The sequence below is a fragment of the Delphinus delphis genome, chromosome 2 (genome assembly GCF_949987515.2).
Source record: "Delphinus delphis chromosome 2, mDelDel1.2, whole genome shotgun sequence".
In the NCBI taxonomy this organism is placed as follows: Eukaryota; Metazoa; Chordata; class Mammalia; order Artiodactyla; family Delphinidae; genus Delphinus; species Delphinus delphis.
This window is the reverse complement of record NC_082684.1, coordinates 73,990,667-74,011,186: the sequence shown is the minus strand read 5'-3', so window position 1 is coordinate 74,011,186 and position 20,520 is coordinate 73,990,667. Positions and strand designations below refer to the sequence as shown.

Sequence of the window (20,520 nt, the reverse complement as noted above, 5' to 3'; positions counted from 1 at the left end):
TTTCAAAAGGTGACGGTAGAACGTTAAGGCAAGTGTGGGCCTCTGAAGCCGCCCTGGTGACAACAGATACTAAGGTCCGATCTAGCGATCTAGAAAACAGGAGGCATCACCCGAAGGGCTAACCACACCCTCTCCCTCCGAGCGAGAGCGAGCCCCAGAAGGAGATGCCAGGGAATCCAAGGGCCCCCGCTCTCCTAAGCAGCACTTCTAAGAGAGTGCGGGCTGGGGGCGCTGAGGTGCAGCTTGGACCCTGGGCCTATGCTCCCGGCACGGTAGCTCGACCCACCCCCGCCGCCCCACCCAGCACGGGCGAGGATCCCGAGGTACACAAGTCCTGGCCTTGGACTCAGCCGGGTTACTCATAAACCCGGAGGAGGGGGTAGGAGGCGCCGCGCGTGCACAACCCGGACAAGCGGCCCGCGGCGGAGAAGCACCCCAAGGACAGATGGTCTAAGAAAAGTCCGCAAATCCCTGAAGGCCCAGGAGGAGTCTGAGTGGAACAGACGAAAGGCGGGCGGAGACACTTGGGGTTGCTAAGGGAGCGTCTGCAAAGAGCGCGGAGGGAAGCCAGGGGTCATCTAGAAAGCTGCCAAAACGGCTAACGGGCGGTCTACAAAGGGCGGTCCCCACAAGAACAAGGCTTCCGGAAGCTAAGCCCGGAAGGGCGGGTGCGAAGGCCTGTGACTTGAGCACATTCCAAAAGCCCCGGGCACCCCTTAGGGCAAGGACGGCTGTAGCTGCAGCCGGCGAAAAGAGAAAAGCTAAAGCCGGACAGGGACCAGGGGAGGAAAGAGTAGGCCCTTAGAGATCGCCTGAAAAGTGCGAAGCCCAATTAACCTAAGGGACCGACGGCAAATTGTACCCCTTGCTAAGCCACCTCTCCGAAGCACACCAACTTCTTTTGTAAGCCCCGCCCCTCGTCCATTAAGTCTAGTTCCGTTGTCTCTGATTCAGGAAGTAGCCGATTCCCTACTTACTCCTCCCACAACAAGGAGCTACTGCCCCTACTGGGTCGCGCGCTTTCTCCTCCCCTCAAACCCCTTGAGCACTTTCTCCCGCCCATCTGTCAATCACCGCGCTCAGCTGTCCAGTGAGCGGGCCAAGGGGGCGGGGCCACCAGGGGCGTCGCGTGACGTCTGCAGTCAGCCAGCCGCGGAGCCGGGAGATGAGTGTCGAAGGAGGCGCGTGACGGAGAAGCGGTTGGCCGACTCCGCGGCGGCAGTCGTTGTAAACAAGGCCTCGCGCCGCTCCGGGCCCTACGACCGCTCCTGGCTGGTGGGTGGTCTCGCGCGGGGCGGTAACCGCCGGCTTTGTGGGAGGTGCTTCTCGGCTTTTTCCCTGCCTACCCCCGCTTAGTGTACACACCCCCGGTACACCACGTGGGCGTGAGGCAAGGAAGGAGGGGGGCTGTAGGCCGAATTTTAACCTCATTGGTTGTTGCTGCCGCCGGCTTTCGCAAGGGAGTTCTCTGATTGGCCGATAAGGGGGGCGTCGGGGGGGGGGCTCTGACTCCTAAGGCTTCTGATTGGTTAGATGGGGTAAGCTAATGAGACGCTTTCTTCCGCGAGGGGTTTTGATTGGCCGGCCAGAGAGGTTACCTGGGAATCCACCCCCACCCCAGGGACTTTGATAGGTGAGTTTGAGGTAGAAACTGAGAAATTCCTCTTCAAAGGATTCTTACTGGTGAGCTAGGGTCGTGCCCTAGGCTTCACTCTGCTTTTTTTGCTTTACAGGATCGGGAAAGGTTTGTGTTCCCGAAGCCTTGGGAGTTGTTACAGGCTAAGGAGAAGGGATCTCAGTCTCTAGGAAGGGTCGCCCTCCTAGAGACAGCTACTATCGTATCTCAGGACGCTCTGGTGTTTCTAGAGCAGGCTTTGCTTTCACCAAATCCAAGGAGGTGACAGGAGGAGTCCCTGCACAGGACTTAAGGATGCTGTGACCAGAAGATGGGATCACGGAACAGCAGCAGCGCAGGAACTGGGTCCGGAGACCCTTCCGAGGGCTTGCCCCGAAGAGGGACTGGCCTGCGTAGGAGTGAGGAAGAGGAAGAGGAGGATGAAGATGTGGATCTGGCCCAGGTACTGGCCTATCTCCTACGCAGGTAACTTACCCCCTGGTGTTTCCCCACCAGGTGCCACCACAGCCCCTTGATCCCAGCTCCAGTCAGGGGAGTTACAGAGAATAGGGAATGAGATTAGCCCAGGACAGCTGTTCTGTTTGAGCAGAACAGCTTTCCCTGCTGGACACTCTCCGCACTCAGCTTCATACCCAGTAAGAGTGGTTCTTGCCTAGGGAGGGTCAACAGGATGGCTGGCTCTTGTGTTTGAGGGGACTGTTCAAGGTAGTCTCTCTACCTATGACTACACAAATGTAACCTATTTTCCAAGTAAGTAAAAAAAAAAAGGGGGGTGGGGGGGTTCCCTGGTGGGAAGGGAGTGATGTGAGGGGTGAAGAAAAGAGTTAGGGAAGTGGGTGTTGAACTTAAGTGAAGTTATTGACACATGATATGAGGCCACGTGGATTTACTTGAAAAACAAGTTTAAATTAACCTAACTCTAATCCTGTTCTTGAGGAAAGAATGCTTTGAGGGAAGTGACCACCAGGAATTGACTGGAAAGGGGTGCAGCTGGCTTTGGTTCTTAGCTGTGGCTCCCTGGGGAGAAGACGAGCTTGGGAATCCCTTCAGAAAACCACGTTCTATGCTGGACTCCTTGGGCAGAGGCTCAGAAGGAAATGCTCTCAGAATTTTTAGCTCTCTGGGAAATCAATTTAGTAGATCTGTCAACATCCATGCAATGTTGGGGTTTTCTACTCCTGCTGCAAGAGTGAGAATTAGTTTCCCAGTGTGTCTTATAGGAGACAAAATAACAGCCAAGGTCTAGTCAGCCTCAAACCTCAAAATGGGGACAGTATGAGGGTTTGAGGACAAGGTGGTCTAAGAACTACATAGCTATTGACTCTGAATTTGGTTGATTTGGGGAAGGGATCCTCCCCTTTATCATGGGGGGGGTCTCTCCACAGAGGCCAAGTGAGGTTGGTGCAGGGAGGAGGTGCAGCAAATTTACAGCTCATCCAGGCCCTCTCGGACTCGGAGGAAGAGCATGACAGTGCCTGGGATGGTCGTCTTGGAGACCGATACAACCCACCCGGTAAGACGAAAGGCAGACTGAGACATAATATCAGAGGACTTCCATTAGAAAGCCTTTTTTTAAAACTAACTTCGGCAAAAATTGAAAGAAAAAGATGAGATAATTCAGGGAATGAGGGAGTCTTTGCAGCCCCAGTATATTCAGTCACATTGAGTAGACTGAGCACAGCTCTGCTAACTGTCCTCTGAGGCTGGAAAAGACCTAGGATGAAACTTCTGTTTGGTACTCACAGTGGATGCAACCCCTGACACACGGGAGCTGGAATGCAATGAGATCAAGACACAAGTGGAATTGGCCACAGGGCGGCTGGGGCTTAGGCGGGCAGCCCGGGAGCACAGCTTTCCTCAAATGCTGCACCAGGTAGGCCTCTCTACTTCCAGCCAGCCTGGCAGCAGGCCTATCAATGCAGCCAGAAGCTACAATCCCAGAGAAGAGGGAAGTAAACTTCCCAAGGATGCCTCAAGTGCTGGAGCTGGAGAGCTCTTAGCCAGCCTGAGCTGGAGTTTGGTGGGACATACTACTGTGTGCGGGGTTCGTTTCTGTAGCAAGAGCAATATTTTTGGAGGACGGGGGTTGGTGTGGCTGAAGTGGCCCTCTGTTTCTGCTAGCAATATTCCCCAATCCCTTCCTTTAGAGAGAACGGGGCCTCTGCCACCAGGGAAGCTTCTCCCTTGGAGAACGGTCTCGAATGATGTCTCAGTGAGTATGGGGCTTGGTGGAGAGGTTCCAAGGGCCAGATAGGTCTGATTTCCTAAACTGTGAAGGGATCAGTGTTAAAGGATCCTCAGGGATATTAAGTTTAGGTTATGTGGGGTTGAGGCTTTGAGAGTGAACAAAGTGGAAAAGTATAGCAATTGAGAGGATGATAGAATGATTCAAAGAAAGGGGCTTATACCCAAAGCCAAAGGGAAGAATGCCCTTGTACTCACATCCAGCTCTGTTAGGATTCTGCAAACTGGGACATTCCCCATCCTGAGCTCCCCTTACCCTCACTTTCCCTCTGCTTCCCAGCTTCTTGCCCAATGATCTGGGCTTCACTGATACCTACTCTCAGAAGGCTTTCTGTGGCATCTACAGCAAAGATGGTCAAATCTTCATGTCTGCTTGCCAAGGTACCAGACCCTAGTCCTACCAACTGCCCTAGAACAACAGACGTTCTCCCTGACTGAGGCTAGAAAGCCCCAGACCCAGGGAGCTCAGACCCTGGCTTAGGGATGCTTAGCTAGAACACATCCCATGATCAAGGGAAGATTCCACAGATGAGTGGTGAGTGAGAGAGGTCTGATCTAGGGAGGATTCCAGGAGGGTGTTCCCTAATTCTGCCTGATCCCCACTCATACAGACCAGACAATCCGACTGTATGACTGCCGGTATGGCCGCTTTCATAAATTCAAGAGCATCAAGGCCCGGGATGTAGGCTGGAGCGTCTTGGATGTGGCCTTCACCCCTGACGGGAACCATTTCCTTTACTCCAGCTGGTCTGATTACAGTGAGTGTGCCCCAGACCACCATCGTCTCTTCAGCCTGGGACCTGAGGTCTCCAAATGCCCATCTCCTCCATGCCATGACTCCACGCCTTCTCCTGGGCAGATCACTCCCAGGGTCCAACATCCTTCCCTTTTGTTCCATCTCCTCCCTAGCTTCACTTCCACCCTCCTAACCTCAGCCCTGAAAGATTCTTGTTTCTCTTGCTTCTCTTAGTTCATATCTGCAACATCTACGGGGAGGGAGACACACATACTGCCCTGGATCTAAGGTACTGGCTTCCTTTCCTGGTTAGACTCATCAGAAACTTCTCAAGGAAGGCTCTCCAGGAGCAAACCTCTTGAACTGGAACTCCTGCTTAGAGGGAAAAGTACACTGGTTGCAAGTTTCTCTTTGTGGATTCCTGGGAGGGGACCACCCAGCCTGTCAGCCAGAGGACCAGAGTAAAATAGATGGCTGCAGGATTCTTCCCGCCTTCTCACTGAGGTGCTCCACGTTCTGGCACGTGCTGGCACGACTTCTTTTTCTCTCAGCAGCGTGCCCCACGGCCCTCATCAGATTCTGTATAGATTAACCAGGGCTAAAGGGAAGTCCACTTAACGCAGCTCCTCCTTTGCTCTTTTCAGGCCAGATGAGCGTCGCTTTGCTGTCTTCTCCATCGCTGTCTCCTCAGATGGGCGAGAAGTGCTAGGAGGGTGAGTGTTTGTGGGGATGCCTCTGTCACTTAATGAGATAGGAGTTCTCCCAGAGATCAGCTCTGCCGTTACAGAGACTGCACTGGACACCTGTACCCAGGCAGCTGTGCAGAACAACCAGGCCTTCTCCGGGGCCAAGGTTTATGAGTTGCTTCACTTCTCACTCACAATTTCTGCAGCATGAGATGGGAGGTCTCAAACCTCCTTGCAAACACAGCTAACTCTTCTCCCACCTCCTGTATAAGAAGAGAGAAGGGCTCTCCCCTCAGCAGGACTTCGAGACAACAGTCTCTCCAGAGCACACGTAGCATGGGTCCTCTCGGTCTTGGCTCCAGAACCCTCTTTTTCCGTTCCCTTTCAGGGCCAATGATGGCTGCCTGTACGTCTTTGATCGAGAACAGAACCGACGTACCCTTCAGGTATTGCTCCCGAGACTTGAAGCCTCTGCCTCCTGGTGCTTGGCCGATTGGAAGACCTAGAAAGACCTGGCCCCCTTCTCCCCTAGATTGAGTCCCATGAGGATGATGTGAATGCGGTGGCCTTTGCTGACATCAGCTCCCAAATCCTGTTCTCCGGGGGTGACGATGCCATCTGCAAAGTGTGGGATCGACGCACCATGCGGGAGGATGACCCCAAGCCCGTGGGTGCGCTGGCTGGACATCAAGATGGCATCACCTTCATTGACAGCAAGGTGGGCGTAGAGTCAGGACTGCACAGCCAGGCGACTGAGGTTGTGGTTGTCCAGGAGGGTGTCAGAGTGGACGGGTGTGGGAACTCGCCAAGCTCCTCATTAGCCAGGGTTTACAGGAGCTGGAGTTTAGGGAAGAGGCTTAAGCCACGAGACGTGAGGATCGGTACCCACCATCCCTCAAGGAGCAGGGCTTTCTGTACAAGAAGAGTAGAAGCCGATCTGACCCAGTATAGAACAGGAGCCCAGCCAGCGCCCCAGGCAAAGAAGGGGAAACCTAGCCAGGGTGTGGGGTCTGTGGTAGGAAACCAATGGTGAGGCCCACCTGGATGAAGAAAGAGGCAACCAAAGTTAAAGGACCAGGGTTCATACTCCTGAGCTGGGGAAGGGGAGCTGGACTGACAGACACTGACATCTGCAAGCTCCGATGCTTCATTATCCATCTTGGGATTCACAGGGAGATGCCCGGTATCTCATCTCCAACTCCAAAGACCAGACCATCAAGCTCTGGGATATCCGACGCTTTTCTAGCCGGGAAGGCATGGAAGCCTCTCGCCAGGCTGCCACACAGCAAAACTGGGACTACCGCTGGCAGCAGGTGCCCAAAAAAGGTGAGAGCAGATGTAGAACCCGAGATCTGGAGAGTGAAGGGTCGGGGGTGATAGTTAAAACATTTAACCCCTGGCAAGGCCTGGCATGGGCGCCGCGGATGGGCCAAAGCCTGGAGCCCTCCCCCTTGCCAGGCATTAACTCTTCGTTTGCTGAACCATGGGAGAGCCAGGGGTTCTCAGTGTAGGGGCTGGGGATCCCTCCAAACCTACGAATGCAAAAGTATTTCGGCATCTTGACCATCAGCAGAGCCGTATTGGTGTGTATCAGCTGACTGTTAGATGGGGAAAGAGCCACCAGTTGGGAATTGCAAAGGCGATTGTCTTTGAGCATCAATCTTTGCTGAGGACCAGTGATACAGGGGAATCCAGACTCCCTAACCCAGGGCTCACCCTGCATCCCTCCCCAGCCTGGCGGAAGCTGAAGCTCCCAGGGGACAGCTCCTTGATGACCTACCGGGGCCATGGGGTGCTGCATACCCTTATCCGTTGCCGCTTCTCCCCCACCCATAGCACCGGCCAGCAGTTCATCTACAGTGGCTGCTCCACTGGCAAAGTGGTCGGTAAGGACGGTGTCTGAACAGGGGGCCTCGGGAAGGGCAGCCGTGTTCCCCTGGCATTCTACCTGTAACCACCAGCGACTACCTTAAGAAGCCCAGTGACAATTACAAGTGAAATTTCATTTAGCCTGGAGCAGGGAGGCTTAAACGGAGAAATAGAAAACATTCTATTCATCAGCATTTTAAATTAAGAAAAGGAACACAGAATTCTAGTCAGTAAATATACTAGATTGCCAAAAATATACTCAGTTCTGTTTTTCAGCCAGCCAAGGGAAGAGATTGCAGATGAAAGGTAGGAGGGAACAGAGACAAACAGAATGACACAAGAAGACAGCAGCAAGTAGTAAAAGATGTACAGCCACTGAAGTAGGAGGAATGCACGAACAGAAACACACGGTCACAGGAGCCTAAGACAGTGCCAAGCCTAGGGAGGCCCTGACATGGAGGCCTATCCGGGGAGAGAGAAAGGTGCACCCACGTCCAGAAAAGGAACAGCACGTTCACATGTCTGTGGAGACAGCCCGTTGTTCACTTTTGTGGTGTCTTCCATATCTTGTGGGCTTTTAAGAAAATGGCTACTTTAAAGCCACATTTCATTTTCTTAACTGTAGACCCTGTGACATTTAGCTAAGGGCCAGAGATACCCAAGCTCTGCTAGACCATACCCTCAACCTGAGGTAGGGAAAAGAAACTAACACCATCCTCGGGCATGGGCTTTGCTCCCCTGGGAAAACGGGAAGTTGTCTGAGAGGCAGGTAAGTGGTGCTGCTCAGAGAGAGATGAGGGGTGGCTCGAAGGTCTTCTGGCGGCCCCTCTCCACTCTGGCCTTTCCTGGACAGTGTACGACCTCCTCAGCGGCCACATCGTGAAGAAGCTGACCAACCACAAGGCCTGTGTGCGTGACGTCAGCTGGCACCCCTTCGAGGAGAAGATTGTCAGCAGTTCGGTGAGGATGCTGTGGTTAGGGGGGCCAGTGTGTGTCTGGGACTTGGACCCGGGAGGGAGCAGTGCCTCCTGACTACTTGCCACCTTCTGCCCCGCAGTGGGACGGGAACCTGCGTCTGTGGCAGTACCGCCAGGCTGAGTACTTCCAGGATGACATGCCAGAGTCTGAGGAACACCCGAGCACCCCTGCCCCAATGTCCCACCCCTCTACAGCCTTTTCCTCACCCCAGTAGATCTGACTTCCAGCCCCATTCATGGGTGAGCCTTTTGACATCTCTACGCCTCCTCCCTTTCTCCCTTCTGGGGGATCTTTGGGGAATCAGTGGCATTGGGTGGGGAGAAACAGAAGCCCAGGCTTCGGCCCTCTAGCTAAGCCCCGGGAGGGAGATCCTCCCTTTGGGGCAGAGTGGTCTTCTCACGTGCTCACACCCATCAACTTGGGTCTCCGTCTCTGGTCAGGGTCTGGCAGGACTGCCATTATCTGGTCAGCAGGAGTAACGTCCTGAGTGTTTTTAATCTTGTTTGGTTGTTAAGTCTTAGCTCCTAGAGTAGATGCCTGGGGCCAGGTCTGAACTGAACCAGGCCCATTGCCCAGGCCTTCGCGCGTTGAGGACTAAACTGGTCAATCAGGGCCAGGCGTCCTTGCCTTTCTTCCAGAGGTCCTAATGGCTAGAGCTCTAGCCCCTCAGGGGAGGGGGGAATGGGGAAGGTGTGTCCTCAGCACCCTCCCTGGCTGGGAATTACGTCTTCTCTCTCACGTGTCTAGGTCTTTGGGGTAGGCAGGCTGTGGTGTGAGAGGCTCCGTGTGACCCCACACAGGGCGGGCCCTCCCCTCCCCGAGTGTTCCCTCGTGCAGGAGGCCAGCAGCTTCGAGGAGGGATGTTGAAGTAGGACTCCTTCGTCCTCTCACTGGCTTTGGCTCCCTCAATAAACTCTCTGTGGGAACCTAGCTTAGTGTCCGTCTGTCTCTCTCTTTTTCCTGTCTGAGATCTTTTATCCTCTCACTTCAAGAAAACAGTTTCAACAGAGCCTTCAGCTATGCTCCTCTGTGGGAGAAAACACTGCTTTGATGCCCCAAGATGAACGGAAATACCAGAATCATTAGTTAACTGAGCTTTGCAACAGGGAGTCCCTCACCAACCTCAGAAACTTCCCAGCAAGCAGAAGTAGAGATAACAGGAAATAAACACATTTTAGATGAGAACCTGGAACACCCACATCAGCTCTGCCCTGGAGCTGGTCCAGTCTATGGAAGGAAGTAGCCCAGAGCCAGAGAGCACCTGGTGGGCACCGATGCCAGGTCCCATCTGGGCACTTCACACTTAGAACCTTATCCACCTCACAGCCACCCTTTTTTACAGGTGAGGAAATGGAGGTGTGCAGAGGTCAGGCACCATGCCCCAGGGCAGACCCATGGTATGGTCAGTAGGGGAGCAGCTCTGATTGATCTTCCCCATTATCTCTAAGGAACCTGGATGCACACCTCCGGGGGGGTCTTAAAGACACAGCAAGGGGTTAAAAGATGTACCTATTCAGCAGCAAAGCAGGTAGTTTTAAAAGAATAAACGGACTTCCCTGGCGGTCCAGTGGTTAGGACTCTGAGCTTCCATTGCAGGAGGCCCGGGTTTGATCCCTGGTAGGGGAACTAAGATCCCACATGCCTCGCGGTGTGGCCTAAATAAATACATAAATAAATTTTTTAAAATAAAAGAAATTGTCCAGATGCTTGGCCTCCATATGCTCTCTTTCCTCCAGTTGATCCGCTTGCATGAAACTGTCATGCAGATCTCCTTTCCCACCAGCCCTTTTCGTTCCCCCTCTGCCTCTTCATCCAGAGATGCCAACCTATCTCACCCAGAACTGTTTTACCTCCAGGATGCCAAAGGTAGAGGCCAATTAAAATTATTAGTGTCCTCAAAGCCTCATTTAGTCAAGGCCCCAAGGGCCATCTATTCTTCTCATTAAGAAATGCATTTCTGGGCTTCCCTGGTGGCACAGTGGTTAAGAATCCACCTGCCAACGCAGGGGACACGGCTTTGAGCCCTGGTCCAGGAAGATCCCACATGCTGTGGAGCAACTAAGCCCATGTGCTGCAAGTACTGAGCCTGCACTCTAGAGCCCGCGAGCCACAACTGCTGAGCCCGCATGTCACAACTACTGAAACCCGTGCACCTAGAGCCCATGCTCCGCAACAAGAGAAGCCACCGCAATGAGAAGCCCATGCACCGCAACGAAGAGTAGCCCCTGCTCACCACTACTAGAGAAGAGCTCGCGCGCAGCAACAAAGACCCAATGCAGCCAAAAATAAATAAAATAAATTAATTTTTTAAAAAAGAAACCTTTATAAGTTCCATTTGAAAAAAATGCATTTCTAATACAATTTTAGTTTATTATTAATTATCAAACTGTGGAATGTTTGTTGTACAAATAATACATTTTGTACTACTAACAATTTTGAAATTTGTACTAGTAAAAAATAGGAAATTCAATACAGAAAAAAAAGTTTAACCTTGTGATCACAGGAAATGTGTAAAAATTGTTTCAAATTATCCTTTTGGCAGAGAAGTGTGATCAATGAAAGACTTTCAGGCATAAAAACATTAGGATAATTTCTGTGGGGAAAGAATGGAAGTGTTATTTCTGACTCTTAAGATCTTGTCACATGTTTTTAAATGAAAAACTGTGAGGTATATAATCACAGTAGTGTTTAGATTCCATTGGATATATTTAAAAGAGTGATAAAGATAGCTTTATTTTTGAAATGTCAACATATACGATACACTGGAAATTATGTCCTTTGCAACTATTTAAAATTACAATGTAAAATTTTGTGTCAACTTAAAAACGTGTGAGTGCTCCTGTAGGTCTTCAGGTATAGGATCCCTGAGCACAGACTATGTCGAGGTGTGGGCTGTAGGATCTGCAAGGATCCTGGTTGGTTAATCCGTCTCGGTCAGTTTGCAGATGATGGCACTGAGGACCAAGGATGGTTAGTTGATTTTCTCAAAGTCACAGAGTTGGGCCAGAACCCAGGTGCCCTTTCTTGCTCATTCCTTTCACTACTTCACGGGCCTCCACTGTGCTCTGAGATCCCACCACCAGTTTTGAGGAATGAGGAAGGAAGACAAAAAGGGATCTCAAAACAGTTACTGAATATCAGGGACTTCCCTTGGGTAGGTTGCTAACTGCCCTATGGGTCCAGCCTCAGTGGTAAGGCTGGGAGGCCAAGTCCCAGGATAATTGGTTGGGGGACACAACCTTAGGATTTGATGGACTCCAGGCTGGGGATCTTCCTTCTAGTGTCTCCACCACCCACTATCACCTGGGAGTGAACCTGATCTTCGGGGCTCTGAGAGTCTGACCTGGGCGGGGTGGGGGTGACTTTGGCTGACCAAACAGAGACAGGCAGACCCAAACAGGCTGTGGCCAAAAACATCCCATGTTTCGGTCGTGGCCCTGAAACATGAACTAGGACATGGTTCCAGCCTAGAGGGTCAAGGAGGCACAGGACTAACAGGGAAGGACACAGGCTGCTGTCAGGACACACACCCAAGGCAAGAACACTGCTGACGTGGCAGCCCTCCGCCCCAGCCTCTTACTGCCCCCCGCCCCTCTCCCCCGCCTGCCAGCTGCCAACAGGGCTCTGCCCTGTGTCTGCTACACCTGTCACTGTCTGTCCTTGTCCAGGGGGAGCCCCATCAGCCCCTCCTCAGCTGCCCAGCAGAGCAAGCTGTTAGTGGGGAGGGGAGGGAACATGGAGCGGGGGCCGGCGGTGGGGGCAGGGCGGGGGGCCGGGGCCCAGATCTGGGCACTGCTGGGCTGCTTGGTCAGGGTGCTGCTCTGGGTGGCCTCTGCTCTGCTATACTTTGGAAGCGAACAGGCTGCCCGCCTCCTGGGCAGCCCCTGCTTACGGCGCCTCTACCATGCCTGGTTGGCAGCAGTGGTCATCTTCGGGCCCCTTCTGCAGTTCCATGTCAACCCTCGGACCATCTTTGCCAGCCATGGCAACTTCTTCAACATGTGAGTCCACTAGAGGCCGTGGGCGCTGGCTCCCTGGGCTCTGGGATCCCAGCTCCCTCCTCCAGGTTTCTGTGCTCTTGCCAGTCCAGGACACTAAAAATAGGCTAGGAGGTTGAGGAGAAGGTCAGAGGGGGAGGGGAACAGAGTCATGGGGGTACAGGAGCAACGCCGAAGAGGAAACATGGGCCCTAGAAGGCTGAATGGGCCGCTAAGGAGATGGCCAAGTTCAAGTGCATGGGGGGAGAAGGGGGAGAGGGCCCAGGAAACAGAGAACCGGGAACGACAGATGCGACTGGAGGCAGGGCCGTGATGGGAACGTAGAGCAGGGTGGGGAGATGGGGCTGAGGGGGTCTCAGCAGCCCTCCCTCTTCTCTGCCACAGAAAGTTTGTGAATTCAGCATGGGGCTGGACGTGCACCTTCCTGGGGGGCTTCGTGTTGCTGGTGGTGTTCCTGGCTACACGGCGCGTGGCAGTGACTGCCCGGCACCTGAGCCGCTTGGTGGTTGGGGCAGCTGTGTGGCGGGGTGCCGGCAGGGCCTTCCTGCTCATCGAGGACCTGACGGGCTCCTGCTTCGAGCCTCTGCCCCAGGGCCTGCTGCTCCGCGAGCTGCCGGACCGCCGCAGCTGCCTGGCGGCCGGCCACCAGTGGCGGGGCTACACCGTCTCCTCCCACACCTTCCTGCTCACCTTCTGCTGCCTGCTCATGGCCGAGGAAGCAGCAGTGTTCGCCAAGTACCTGGCCCACGGGCTGCCCGCCGGCGCACCCCTGCGCCTTGTCTTCCTGCTCAACGTGCTGCTGCTGGGCCTCTGGAACTTCTTGCTGCTCTGCACCGTCATCTATTTCCACCAATATACTCACAAGGTGGTGGGCGCCGCGGTGGGGACCTTTGCCTGGTACCTCACCTACGGCAGCTGGTATCATCAGCCCTGGTCTCCGGGGATCCCGGGCCATGGGCTCTTCCCTCACCCCCACTCCAGCCACAAGCATAACTGAAAGAAATAAAGGCACTTTAGGCCTGGCTCTGGCTCCGCTCATCATTGGGCTGGCGGGACCTGCAAAGGGTGGGAAGGGTAAGAAGAGAGTGTGATGGTCGCCAGGTTTCCTCAGCAAGACCTTGCTGTCACTGACCTTGAATGCCCTTGTGCTTGATCGCTATCCCTCCTGTTCTTTCAGTCTCCTAGTCCCTGCAGACATCAAGCTCTTTGGGGCTCTGATGTCAAGGACTGGCACTGCCAGGTCGGGTAGCAGTGCCCTTAGGTATGGGTGGCATTCCCACTGAGCAGATGCTCCATCTCCAGCCTGGTTGATTTGTTTTCCCTGCCTCCAGCATTGAATCCCCCTCTGCCACCCTCAGGAGCCTGCCTATCTGGGCACCCTACTCACAGTCGCTTCCTACCCTGTCTTCCCGTAGGGAGTCTATATGTGCTCATTTACTTAAAAGATGTTCATTAAGCCAAAGTGAATAAGAAAGACAAGGTTTCTGCTGTTTGGGGGCCCATGGGTTACTGCCTGATGATAAACTCATAAATAATAACAGCAAACACTTGAGCTTACTGTGTGTTGGGCACCATTCTAAGTGTCTATAAATTCGCGCGTATTTAGCCCTCACAACACTATGAGCTAGGGCTGGTAGCGTTCCAATTGTACACTTGTGAAAATGGAGGCACAGAGTTTAAGTAACTTTTTCACAACTAGTAAATATCGGAGCCAGAATTATTAACCCAGGCATTATGGGTCTGTTGTCTGTGTTCTAAGTCGGGGATCAGCAAACAACAGCCCTCCTGTGGCCAGTGTTTGAATGGCCTGAGAGCTAAGAAATGGTTTTACAATTTTAATGGTTGAAAAAAAATCAAATAAGAATATTTCTTGACAGGTGAACATTACATGAAATTCAAATGCCAGTGTCCATAAATAAAGTTTTATGGGAACTAGCCACGCTAATCCATTTAACTGTTTACCTGCTACAATGGCAGAGTTGAGTAGTTCCTACTGGCACTACAAAGTCTAAAATATTTACTATCTGGCCTTTTATGGAAAAGGTTTGCCAGTCCCTGGTCTAAACCACACTATCCCCAGAAAATAAACCGGCTAATTTCAGAAAGATAGTGCTATGAAGGTACTAAAACAGGCTGCTTTCTAATAGACTTGGAGGGAGTTCCTTTATAAGGAAGATAGAGTTCTCTCTGAAGAAGTGACATTTAAGCTGAGAACGGAATGACATCCTGAGGCAGGGGAAGGGGAGTATCAGGCAAAGGGATTAGCAAGGACAAAGGCCCTGAGGCAGGAATGAACTTGTTGCAAACAGGTTTGAGAAACAGCTGGAAAGTCCAGGTATTTATAACTGAAATGAAAGAGGGAGAAAGCAGTGGAAAGTGAAGTTGAAGGGGAACAGGTGCCAGACAGGCCTTTTGGGCCAGGAAAGTCCTTTGGATTTCATCCTAAGGTCAACAGGAAGCCGAGAAAGTTTTAAGCAAGAGCAAGGTGGAATCCTGCTGCTGTGCGGAGAGTGGGTTACAGAGGAATGGAGCCCACAAGGGTCATAAGAGAGCTGACCCTCTCTTATGACCCTGTGATGGGGCGATGCCAGAGTCTGAATGTCACTGAGCCAGATGATGCCCGCGGAGCCAGGGGTCCACGCTGGCAGGGCAAAGGAAGGGAGGCCAGGTCTTGCTCCAGCACCGAGAAAAGAAAGAAGAGAGCCAGATAAGGCTAATCACTGTCCCAGGACGAGCAGGGAAAGAAGAGAGCCAGAGGGCTGTCAGGAGGCAGGGAGATGGGAGGCGGGGAGTTCAGAGGTGGGCACTGGCCTTGGGGCCGGGAGGCGGGGGTGTAGAAGGCAGGGCGGGGAGGGAGGAGGTGGGTTGGGCGGAGTCGGTAGGCGGAGAGTCGAAAGACTGGCAGCGGTGGGGAGGCGGGGAGGCGGGGAGGCGGGGAGTTCAGAGGTGGGCACTGGCCTTGGGGCCGGGGAGGCGGGGGCGTAGAAGGCAGGGCGGGGAGGGAGGAGGTGGGGTGGGCGGAGTCGGTAGGCGGGGAGCCGAAAGACTGGCAGCGGTGGGGAGGCGGGGAAGCGGGGAGGCGGGGCGCTGGAAACGCGCCTCTCGGGCTCTAGGGGGAGCCGCGGCTGGGCCGCCTCCCTGAGCCCCTCAGCTCCTAGCCTTTCTCTGGTCTGTCCCCGCCTCCTCCAGTGCCTCCACTCCCACTACCCAGGAGGGCAGTGCGGGGAGCGAGTGCTGCTTTCGCTTTCCCTTCCCCGTGCCCACTCCTCGCTCCGCGTGCGGCCCTAGGCCGCCGCCCCGGCCATGGCCACGCTCAGGGTCCTGCCCGAAGCCCAAGCCAAGGTGAGCGCTACGGGTTCGAGGAAGGGCCCATCAGGGAGGCGTGGCCCCGAGAGGCTGAGGGCGTCCGTGACCCGCTCCCACCCAGCCCCCCGACTCGAGTCGGGGTCAGTCATCCGAACCCTCGTGAGCCTCCGTGCCCAGAGCACCTGAGCCCGGGGAGCCCGGCCAGGTCTGCCTGCCGGGAGAGAGAGAGGCGAGGCGGCCGAGGTTCAGCGGGGTGAGGTGAAGCGGAGCGCTGGCGTGGAGGGGAAGTGCGCTGGCCCCGGGCCCAGGCCCACACACAGACTGGGAGCGGACCCTGCCCTGCCACCACAGGAGGCCCCGGAGCCCACTCCACGGGGCACTCCGCCCCTTCCCCAGTCGCAGCGGCTCTCTTACATCCCTCCTCCCACAGCCCAGGAGACACTAGGGATGTTTCCGCTTGAACCCTTCGCCCTTCAGCTCCAGGAATGTTCTCATTTCCCAAATCCCGCCCCACCTGGGTCCACTCCACCCTTCCCCAAGTCAGACCCTACACAGCCCTAAGGATCCTTGAGTCCTTGAATAGACTGGCCATAAAGCCAGTTGTCTGAAGGGCTGCCTGTGTCCCACAGGTGGATGTGTTCCGTGAAGACCTATGTGCTAAGGTAAGACCTGACCCGTCATCACCCCACCCCTCCCTACCCAGTCCCACTGCTCAGCCCTTCCTTGCTGGGCAGTGGCAGCCCTGCTTCACTGCCTAGGAGGGGCATTTGATTCTGACCGCCATCCTCCCCTACCCTTACCATACACACAGACAGAGAACCTGCTCGGGAGCTATTTCCCCAAGAAGATTTCTGAGTTGGATGCATTTTTAAAGGTACTGGGGCTGGGCAGGGAGTAGAGAGTAGGGGCCAAAGGGAGAGCCTGCTGGGCCATGAGAGTGAGGAGGTGAGAGCCCGCCCCTGCCTCCAGCCCTTCTACCCCCCTGCACCAGGAGCCAGCTCTCAATGAAGCCAACCTGAGCAATCTGAAGGCCCCGCTGGACATCCCAGTGCCTGATCCAGTCAAGGAGAAAGAGAAGGAGGAGCGGAAGAAACAACAGGAGGCAAGTTGGCAGGAGCTGGGAGGAGGGACCCAATATGGGGAAAATCAGCCTTAGGCCTGCCTAAGAGACCCCTTCTCCCTACAGAAGGAAGACAAGGATGAAAAGAAGAAAGGGGAAGATGAAGACAAAGGTATCACTATGGTGAAAGGGACTTGTGTCTCACCTCCCAGGAGCTCCTCCCTAAGGATGCCTCTTCCCTGCCCGGCACGGTCCCAGTCATGTGACTGACCCAGTGCCCACCTCCTAGGTCCTCCTTGTGGCCCAGTGAACTGCAATGAGAAGATCGTGGTCCTCCTGCAGCGCCTGAAGCCTGAGATCAAGGATGTCATTGAGAAGCTCAACCTGGTGAGCCCTCCCACTTCCACCCCCACCCTTTGTCCTCCTTCGTCTCTGCCAGTTGGGCATGGCACCTGCCAGGTCTTAGCAGGAGAGGGCACAGCAAGTGAAGCCAGAATTCCAGGCTTTGGGGTTCAGGACAGACGTGGCATACTTCCACCCACCGTGAGCAGGGAAACAAAGGAGGACAGGAACCTGGGAATTGGGTTGGGGGCTGATGGGGTTTCAATGCCGTTCCCTCCTCCCAGGTCACCACCTGGTTGCAACTGCAGATACCTCGGATTGAGGATGGGAACAATTTTGGAGTGGCTGTCCAGGTGAGGACACTGCCCCACTCCTCTGCCCTCCTTATTTCTCCCATCCATGCTGCTTTTACACTTTCCTCCTCGCTTTCTTTCCTCAGGAGAAGGTGTTTGAGCTGATGACCACCCTTCACACCAAGCTGGAAGGCTTCCACACTCAAATCTCCAAGTGAGTGATTGCCCACTGCTCTGCCTTTGGCTGGGACTGAGGCTTGTGCTCCCTCCTCCCCCTACTCCACACCCTTCTACTTCCCACAGGTATTTCTCTGAGCGAGGTGATGCTGTGACCAAAGCGGCTAAGCAGCCCCACGTGGTAGGTGAGGCCCAGGTCAGGGTGCATGGGAGGAGGGACACCTTTGAAGTCAGGCCTGACCCGAGTCTCCCACAGGGTGATTATCGGCAGCTGGTGCACGAACTGGATGAGGCAGAGTACTGGGATATCCGGCTGATGGTCATGGAGATCCGCAACGCTTATGTGAGGAGGCGAGGGCAGGGGTGGGCAGAGGCAGCTTTCCCAGGCCACCCACTCCCTGACCCTGCGGGCTGGGGGTGAAGGGTATCAAAGCTCAACCTCTCCACAAGGCAAGAAATGGGGCACAGAGCCACTGGGGACCTGCGGCTGACCCCCACTCCTCCCTGGCCCCATAGGCTGTGTTATATGACATCATCCTGAAGAACTTCGAGAAGCTCAAGAAGCCCAGGGGAGAAACAAAGGGAATGATCTATTGAGAGCCTCCTCTCATTCTGTGATTGGTCCAGCAGAGACCTTCCTGACTTTCACAGGAGACTCCAGACTTTCCCCACCTTCTGTCTGTTGAGGTTTCTCCCTCACCTTGCCTCCCAGGCACAATAAATCTAGTCATACCATCGCCCAACAGCCCAAGTCTCTTTATTGGATCCTGAGCCTCCCCTCTGGCCCTGGCTCAGGTATTTCCATTTGTGGGCCCAACCCACTGGGTGATTTGGGCGTTGAGCTGCTGGTTGGTCCAATCCTCCCGGATGTCGTCAAGGTGGCAGTCAAAGTCCACAAGGTGCTGGTGGGCCCGGCCTGCTAGTAGTGCTCCCACCATCTGCCGTGACTGTTCCCAGTCCCTCCACATCACTCTGAAATAACAACCCCCATGGAGGTCAAACTCAGCAGGCAGAGGGGCCAGACACTTGGCAGAGGTTAGTTTCTAGAGAAGGACGCTTAGGGCAGAACCAAAAACAGAGGAGGCTCAGGAGCTGTGGGCTTCCAAGAAGAGGTGGAGGGAGTGGGGCACTCACAAGTTCTTGTCCTTGGGGACCCAGCAGAGACCATGGCTCTCCAGGACAATAACTGGGGGCACGTGAGGCTGTGGCACCAGTTTCTGATTATCCAACTGTGTGGACAAGGAAGGGCAGGTGAGGGTTTTGAGGATTCCCCATTCCTACTTTCTTTCCAACTCCCCACTCTGAAACCCAAGCCTCACCATAATAAGTACTGCATCAGGGAAGAATTCTGCAATCTGCCCAGCGATTTTCAAGGCCAAGGGCCCAGGGCTGTGTAGAAGGAAGATCAGAGTTGTGAAGAGCCTCCTGTGGGTAGACCCCATCCATCTGAGCTGGGCCTCCCAGAGCCCATAGACGTGGAGGCAGTGACGGCCTTTCCCTGTAGTTGGCCTGGGGGCATCAGGCCTGCCTGACTGCTTCGTGCAAGACTTATGCTTGAGCGCTGTGGGAAACAGGTGCTCAGACACTGCTGGTGAGAGTGGAAATCTAAGATGGTCTTTTTGGAGAGTACTTTGGCATAACCATCCAGATTTATATTGTATGTTAACCCAGAAACCCTACTAACGAAGAATTTACTCTAATAATAGGACAGTGTCTGTAATAAAAAAAAAATTGGAAACAACCTCAATGTTTAATGTAAGGCACTAAATAAATTATGGTACATCCATGTTCATACTGTATAGCTGATAGGGTAAGGTAGATATTAGTGTAGGGATGGAAAGATGTCAGATATTTATTAAGGAGAGAAAGGCAAATTACAAAACAGTATAATTTGCTCCAAATACATGACTACTGTATACGTAGATAACTTTTTCTGTATACAGTTGACCCTTGAACAATGAGGGGTCTAGGGGCCACAGAGCCTCCCGCAGTTGAAAATCTTCAGGTAACTTTACAGTGCGCCCTCCCTATTCTGGATTCTGCATCGGATCCTCGGATCCTGTAGTACCGGAGTACCTATTCAGTGAAAAAAGTTCGCCTATTTGTGGCCCCAGGTAGTTGAAACCGGTGTTGTTAAACGGTGAACTGTATATATAAAAAGAAACTTCCTTTTTTTAGAAGCTGCTGGTTGGGCTTCCTTTGTGTTTTCAGCACTTGGGGGGCATCTCAGTTACAGCAGGTGTCAGCCTGTTATTGTCCTTCCCACCCCACCGCAGCTCCTCCAGGAAAATAACATTTCTTTATATTTTCTCACCGCCTACCCAGCCTAGTAGGTACCTTAGCTCTACAGTGGCTAAGCCTTGGATGAAGGAAAGATGGAAGGAATGACCAAGAGGGGCTCTCTTGACATCCCCCACCCCATAATCCTTAGCCCTCTGCCTCTGGCTTCCCCACTCACCTCTGGTCGTCCAAAGCTGCATTGGCATGGTAGTACCCTGCCACTACCAGCCCGGCCTGCGCGCCCCACACATCCACCTGCCATGGGAAAGCGCCGTCAGTAACTAAATCGTGCCGCCCGCCCTATGGGTGCGCACTACTGCCAAGAGGCCAGGGTTGGCCTTGGGCTAGGGGTGTTGGGGGGTTTCGCGGTGGTCGGTGGGCGTCCAGCGGCGGCACCTGGTTGAGGGCGACCTCCAGCATGACAGACAGGGCCAGGTGGCTGTGGAACAGGGGCACACAGTCGGTGAGGCACAGGCATTCTCTCGACCGCGGCGCTGGCGCCAGCAATAGCCCGTTGACAGCGGCGTGCGGGTAACGGGCGGCGTGCAGGCACATCTTCACGTAGGCCCGGGCCGAGATCTCCACCTCCCCCATGGCGAGCGGGGCCCCAGCTCGCGTCCGCGAAGCCCCCTCCAGCGCCCCCAAGCCCTCCTGGGCCCTTCCCTGTGCCCCCTCACTTAGGTTCGACGGTGACGCTGACTTGACTCGAAGGCAGCCCGCCGGCTCCGGCAGACCTCAGCCCGGCGCCCGGCCCCCGGCCCCCACCCGGCCCGGAATGCAGGCGGCCGGGATTGCATGTTGCAGCACAGAGCTCCGCCTCCCCCGCCCCCAAGCGGCGGCAGCAGAGCTGCGCCTGCCTTGGGGACACATAACCAGAGCTCCAAGTCGGACCGGCTTCTGGAGTCCCGCCCACGT

The 20,520-nt window shown here is 54.4% G+C and overlaps 4 protein-coding genes across 6 annotated transcripts; 3 read left to right on the top strand and 1 right to left on the bottom strand.

Moving 5' to 3' along the window:
- The first annotated feature begins 1,134 nt into the window (after window positions 1–1,134).
- On the top strand, window positions 1,135–8,510 carry DCAF11 (DDB1 and CUL4 associated factor 11). Of its 3 annotated transcripts, none has more exons than XM_060004809.1 (15): window positions 1,138–1,275; window positions 1,734–2,078; window positions 3,022–3,149; window positions 3,382–3,509; window positions 3,784–3,848; window positions 4,161–4,261; window positions 4,492–4,638; window positions 4,851–4,905; window positions 5,261–5,329; window positions 5,691–5,748; window positions 5,835–6,020; window positions 6,475–6,628; window positions 7,036–7,188; window positions 8,025–8,131; window positions 8,229–8,510. In XM_060004809.1, the coding sequence occupies exons 2-15, from the start codon at window positions 2,056–2,058 to the stop codon at window positions 8,361–8,363; spliced, it is 1,509 nt and encodes a 502-aa protein (XP_059860792.1). In that variant the 5' UTR covers window positions 1,138–1,275; window positions 1,734–2,055; the 3' UTR covers window positions 8,364–8,510. The 3 variants fall into 3 exon arrangements, 2 of the variants coding, with proteins under 2 accessions (XP_059860792.1, XP_059860791.1); XM_060004808.1 differs by having other exon boundaries at window positions 1,734–2,101; XR_009518365.1 differs by lacking the exon at window positions 8,229–8,510 and having other exon boundaries at window positions 1,135–1,275; window positions 1,734–2,101; window positions 6,475–6,627; window positions 7,034–7,188.
- Window positions 8,511–11,884: 3,374 nt separating this feature from the next.
- On the top strand, window positions 11,885–13,163 carry FITM1 (fat storage inducing transmembrane protein 1). Its single transcript, XM_060004804.1, has 2 exons — window positions 11,885–12,150; window positions 12,532–13,163. Exons 1-2 carry the CDS (start codon window positions 11,885–11,887, stop codon window positions 13,142–13,144), a joined length of 879 nt encoding a protein of 292 aa, XP_059860787.1. The 3' UTR covers window positions 13,145–13,163.
- A 2,172-nt stretch (window positions 13,164–15,335) lies between these two features.
- Window positions 15,336–18,062, top strand: PSME1 (proteasome activator subunit 1). Its single transcript, XM_060004806.1, has 11 exons — window positions 15,336–15,489; window positions 16,083–16,115; window positions 16,265–16,327; window positions 16,445–16,555; window positions 16,640–16,685; window positions 16,803–16,900; window positions 17,140–17,208; window positions 17,295–17,362; window positions 17,452–17,506; window positions 17,582–17,668; window positions 17,842–18,062. The coding sequence occupies exons 1-11, from the start codon at window positions 15,451–15,453 to the stop codon at window positions 17,920–17,922; spliced, it is 750 nt and encodes a 249-aa protein (XP_059860789.1). The 5' UTR covers window positions 15,336–15,450; the 3' UTR covers window positions 17,923–18,062.
- A 4-nt stretch (window positions 18,063–18,066) lies between these two features.
- On the bottom strand, window positions 18,067–20,259 carry EMC9 (ER membrane protein complex subunit 9). Its single transcript, XM_060004807.1, has 5 exons — window positions 20,002–20,259; window positions 19,784–19,860; window positions 18,645–18,714; window positions 18,460–18,554; window positions 18,067–18,297 (listed from the first exon to the last, which is right to left on the bottom strand). Exons 1-5 carry the CDS (start codon window positions 20,197–20,199, stop codon window positions 18,117–18,119), a joined length of 621 nt encoding a protein of 206 aa, XP_059860790.1. The 5' UTR covers window positions 20,200–20,259; the 3' UTR covers window positions 18,067–18,116.
- Window positions 20,260–20,520: the final 261 nt, after the last annotated feature.

What these genes read in the sequence shown, in the direction of transcription:
- DCAF11 (XM_060004808.1), top strand. Translation starts at nt 1,947, where the DNA reads ATGGGATCACGGAACAGCAGCAGCGCAGGAACTGGGTCCGGAGACCCT. An exon ending in CTCCAGCTGGTCTGATTACA is followed by an intron (nt 4,639 to 4,850) that starts GTGAGTGTGCCC and finishes TGCTTCTCTTAG; the next exon opens with TTCATATCTGCAACATCTAC. An exon ending in TCACCTTCATTGACAGCAAG is followed by an intron (nt 6,021 to 6,474) that starts GTGGGCGTAGAG and finishes TGGGATTCACAG; the next exon opens with GGAGATGCCCGGTATCTCAT.
- FITM1 (XM_060004804.1), top strand. Translation starts at nt 11,885, where the DNA reads ATGGAGCGGGGGCCGGCGGTGGGGGCAGGGCGGGGGGCCGGGGCCCAG. An exon ending in CATGGCAACTTCTTCAACAT is followed by an intron (nt 12,151 to 12,531) that starts GTGAGTCCACTA and finishes TCTCTGCCACAG; the next exon opens with AAAGTTTGTGAATTCAGCAT.
- PSME1 (XM_060004806.1), top strand. Translation starts at nt 15,451, where the DNA reads ATGGCCACGCTCAGGGTCCTGCCCGAAGCCCAAGCCAAG. An exon ending in AGCGGAAGAAACAACAGGAG is followed by an intron (nt 16,556 to 16,639) that starts GCAAGTTGGCAG and finishes TTCTCCCTACAG; the next exon opens with AAGGAAGACAAGGATGAAAA. An exon ending in TCATTGAGAAGCTCAACCTG is followed by an intron (nt 16,901 to 17,139) that starts GTGAGCCCTCCC and finishes CCCTCCTCCCAG; the next exon opens with GTCACCACCTGGTTGCAACT.
- EMC9 (XM_060004807.1), bottom strand. Translation starts at nt 20,199, where the DNA reads ATGGGGGAGGTGGAGATCTCGGCCCGGGCCTACGTGAAGATGTGCCTG. An exon ending in GCAGCTTTGGACGACCAGAG is followed by an intron (nt 18,715 to 19,783) that starts GTGAGTGGGGAA and finishes CCTTCTACACAG; the next exon opens with CCCTGGGCCCTTGGCCTTGA. An exon ending in GTCCCCAAGGACAAGAACTT is followed by an intron (nt 18,298 to 18,459) that starts GTGAGTGCCCCA and finishes TTGTTATTTCAG; the next exon opens with AGTGATGTGGAGGGACTGGG.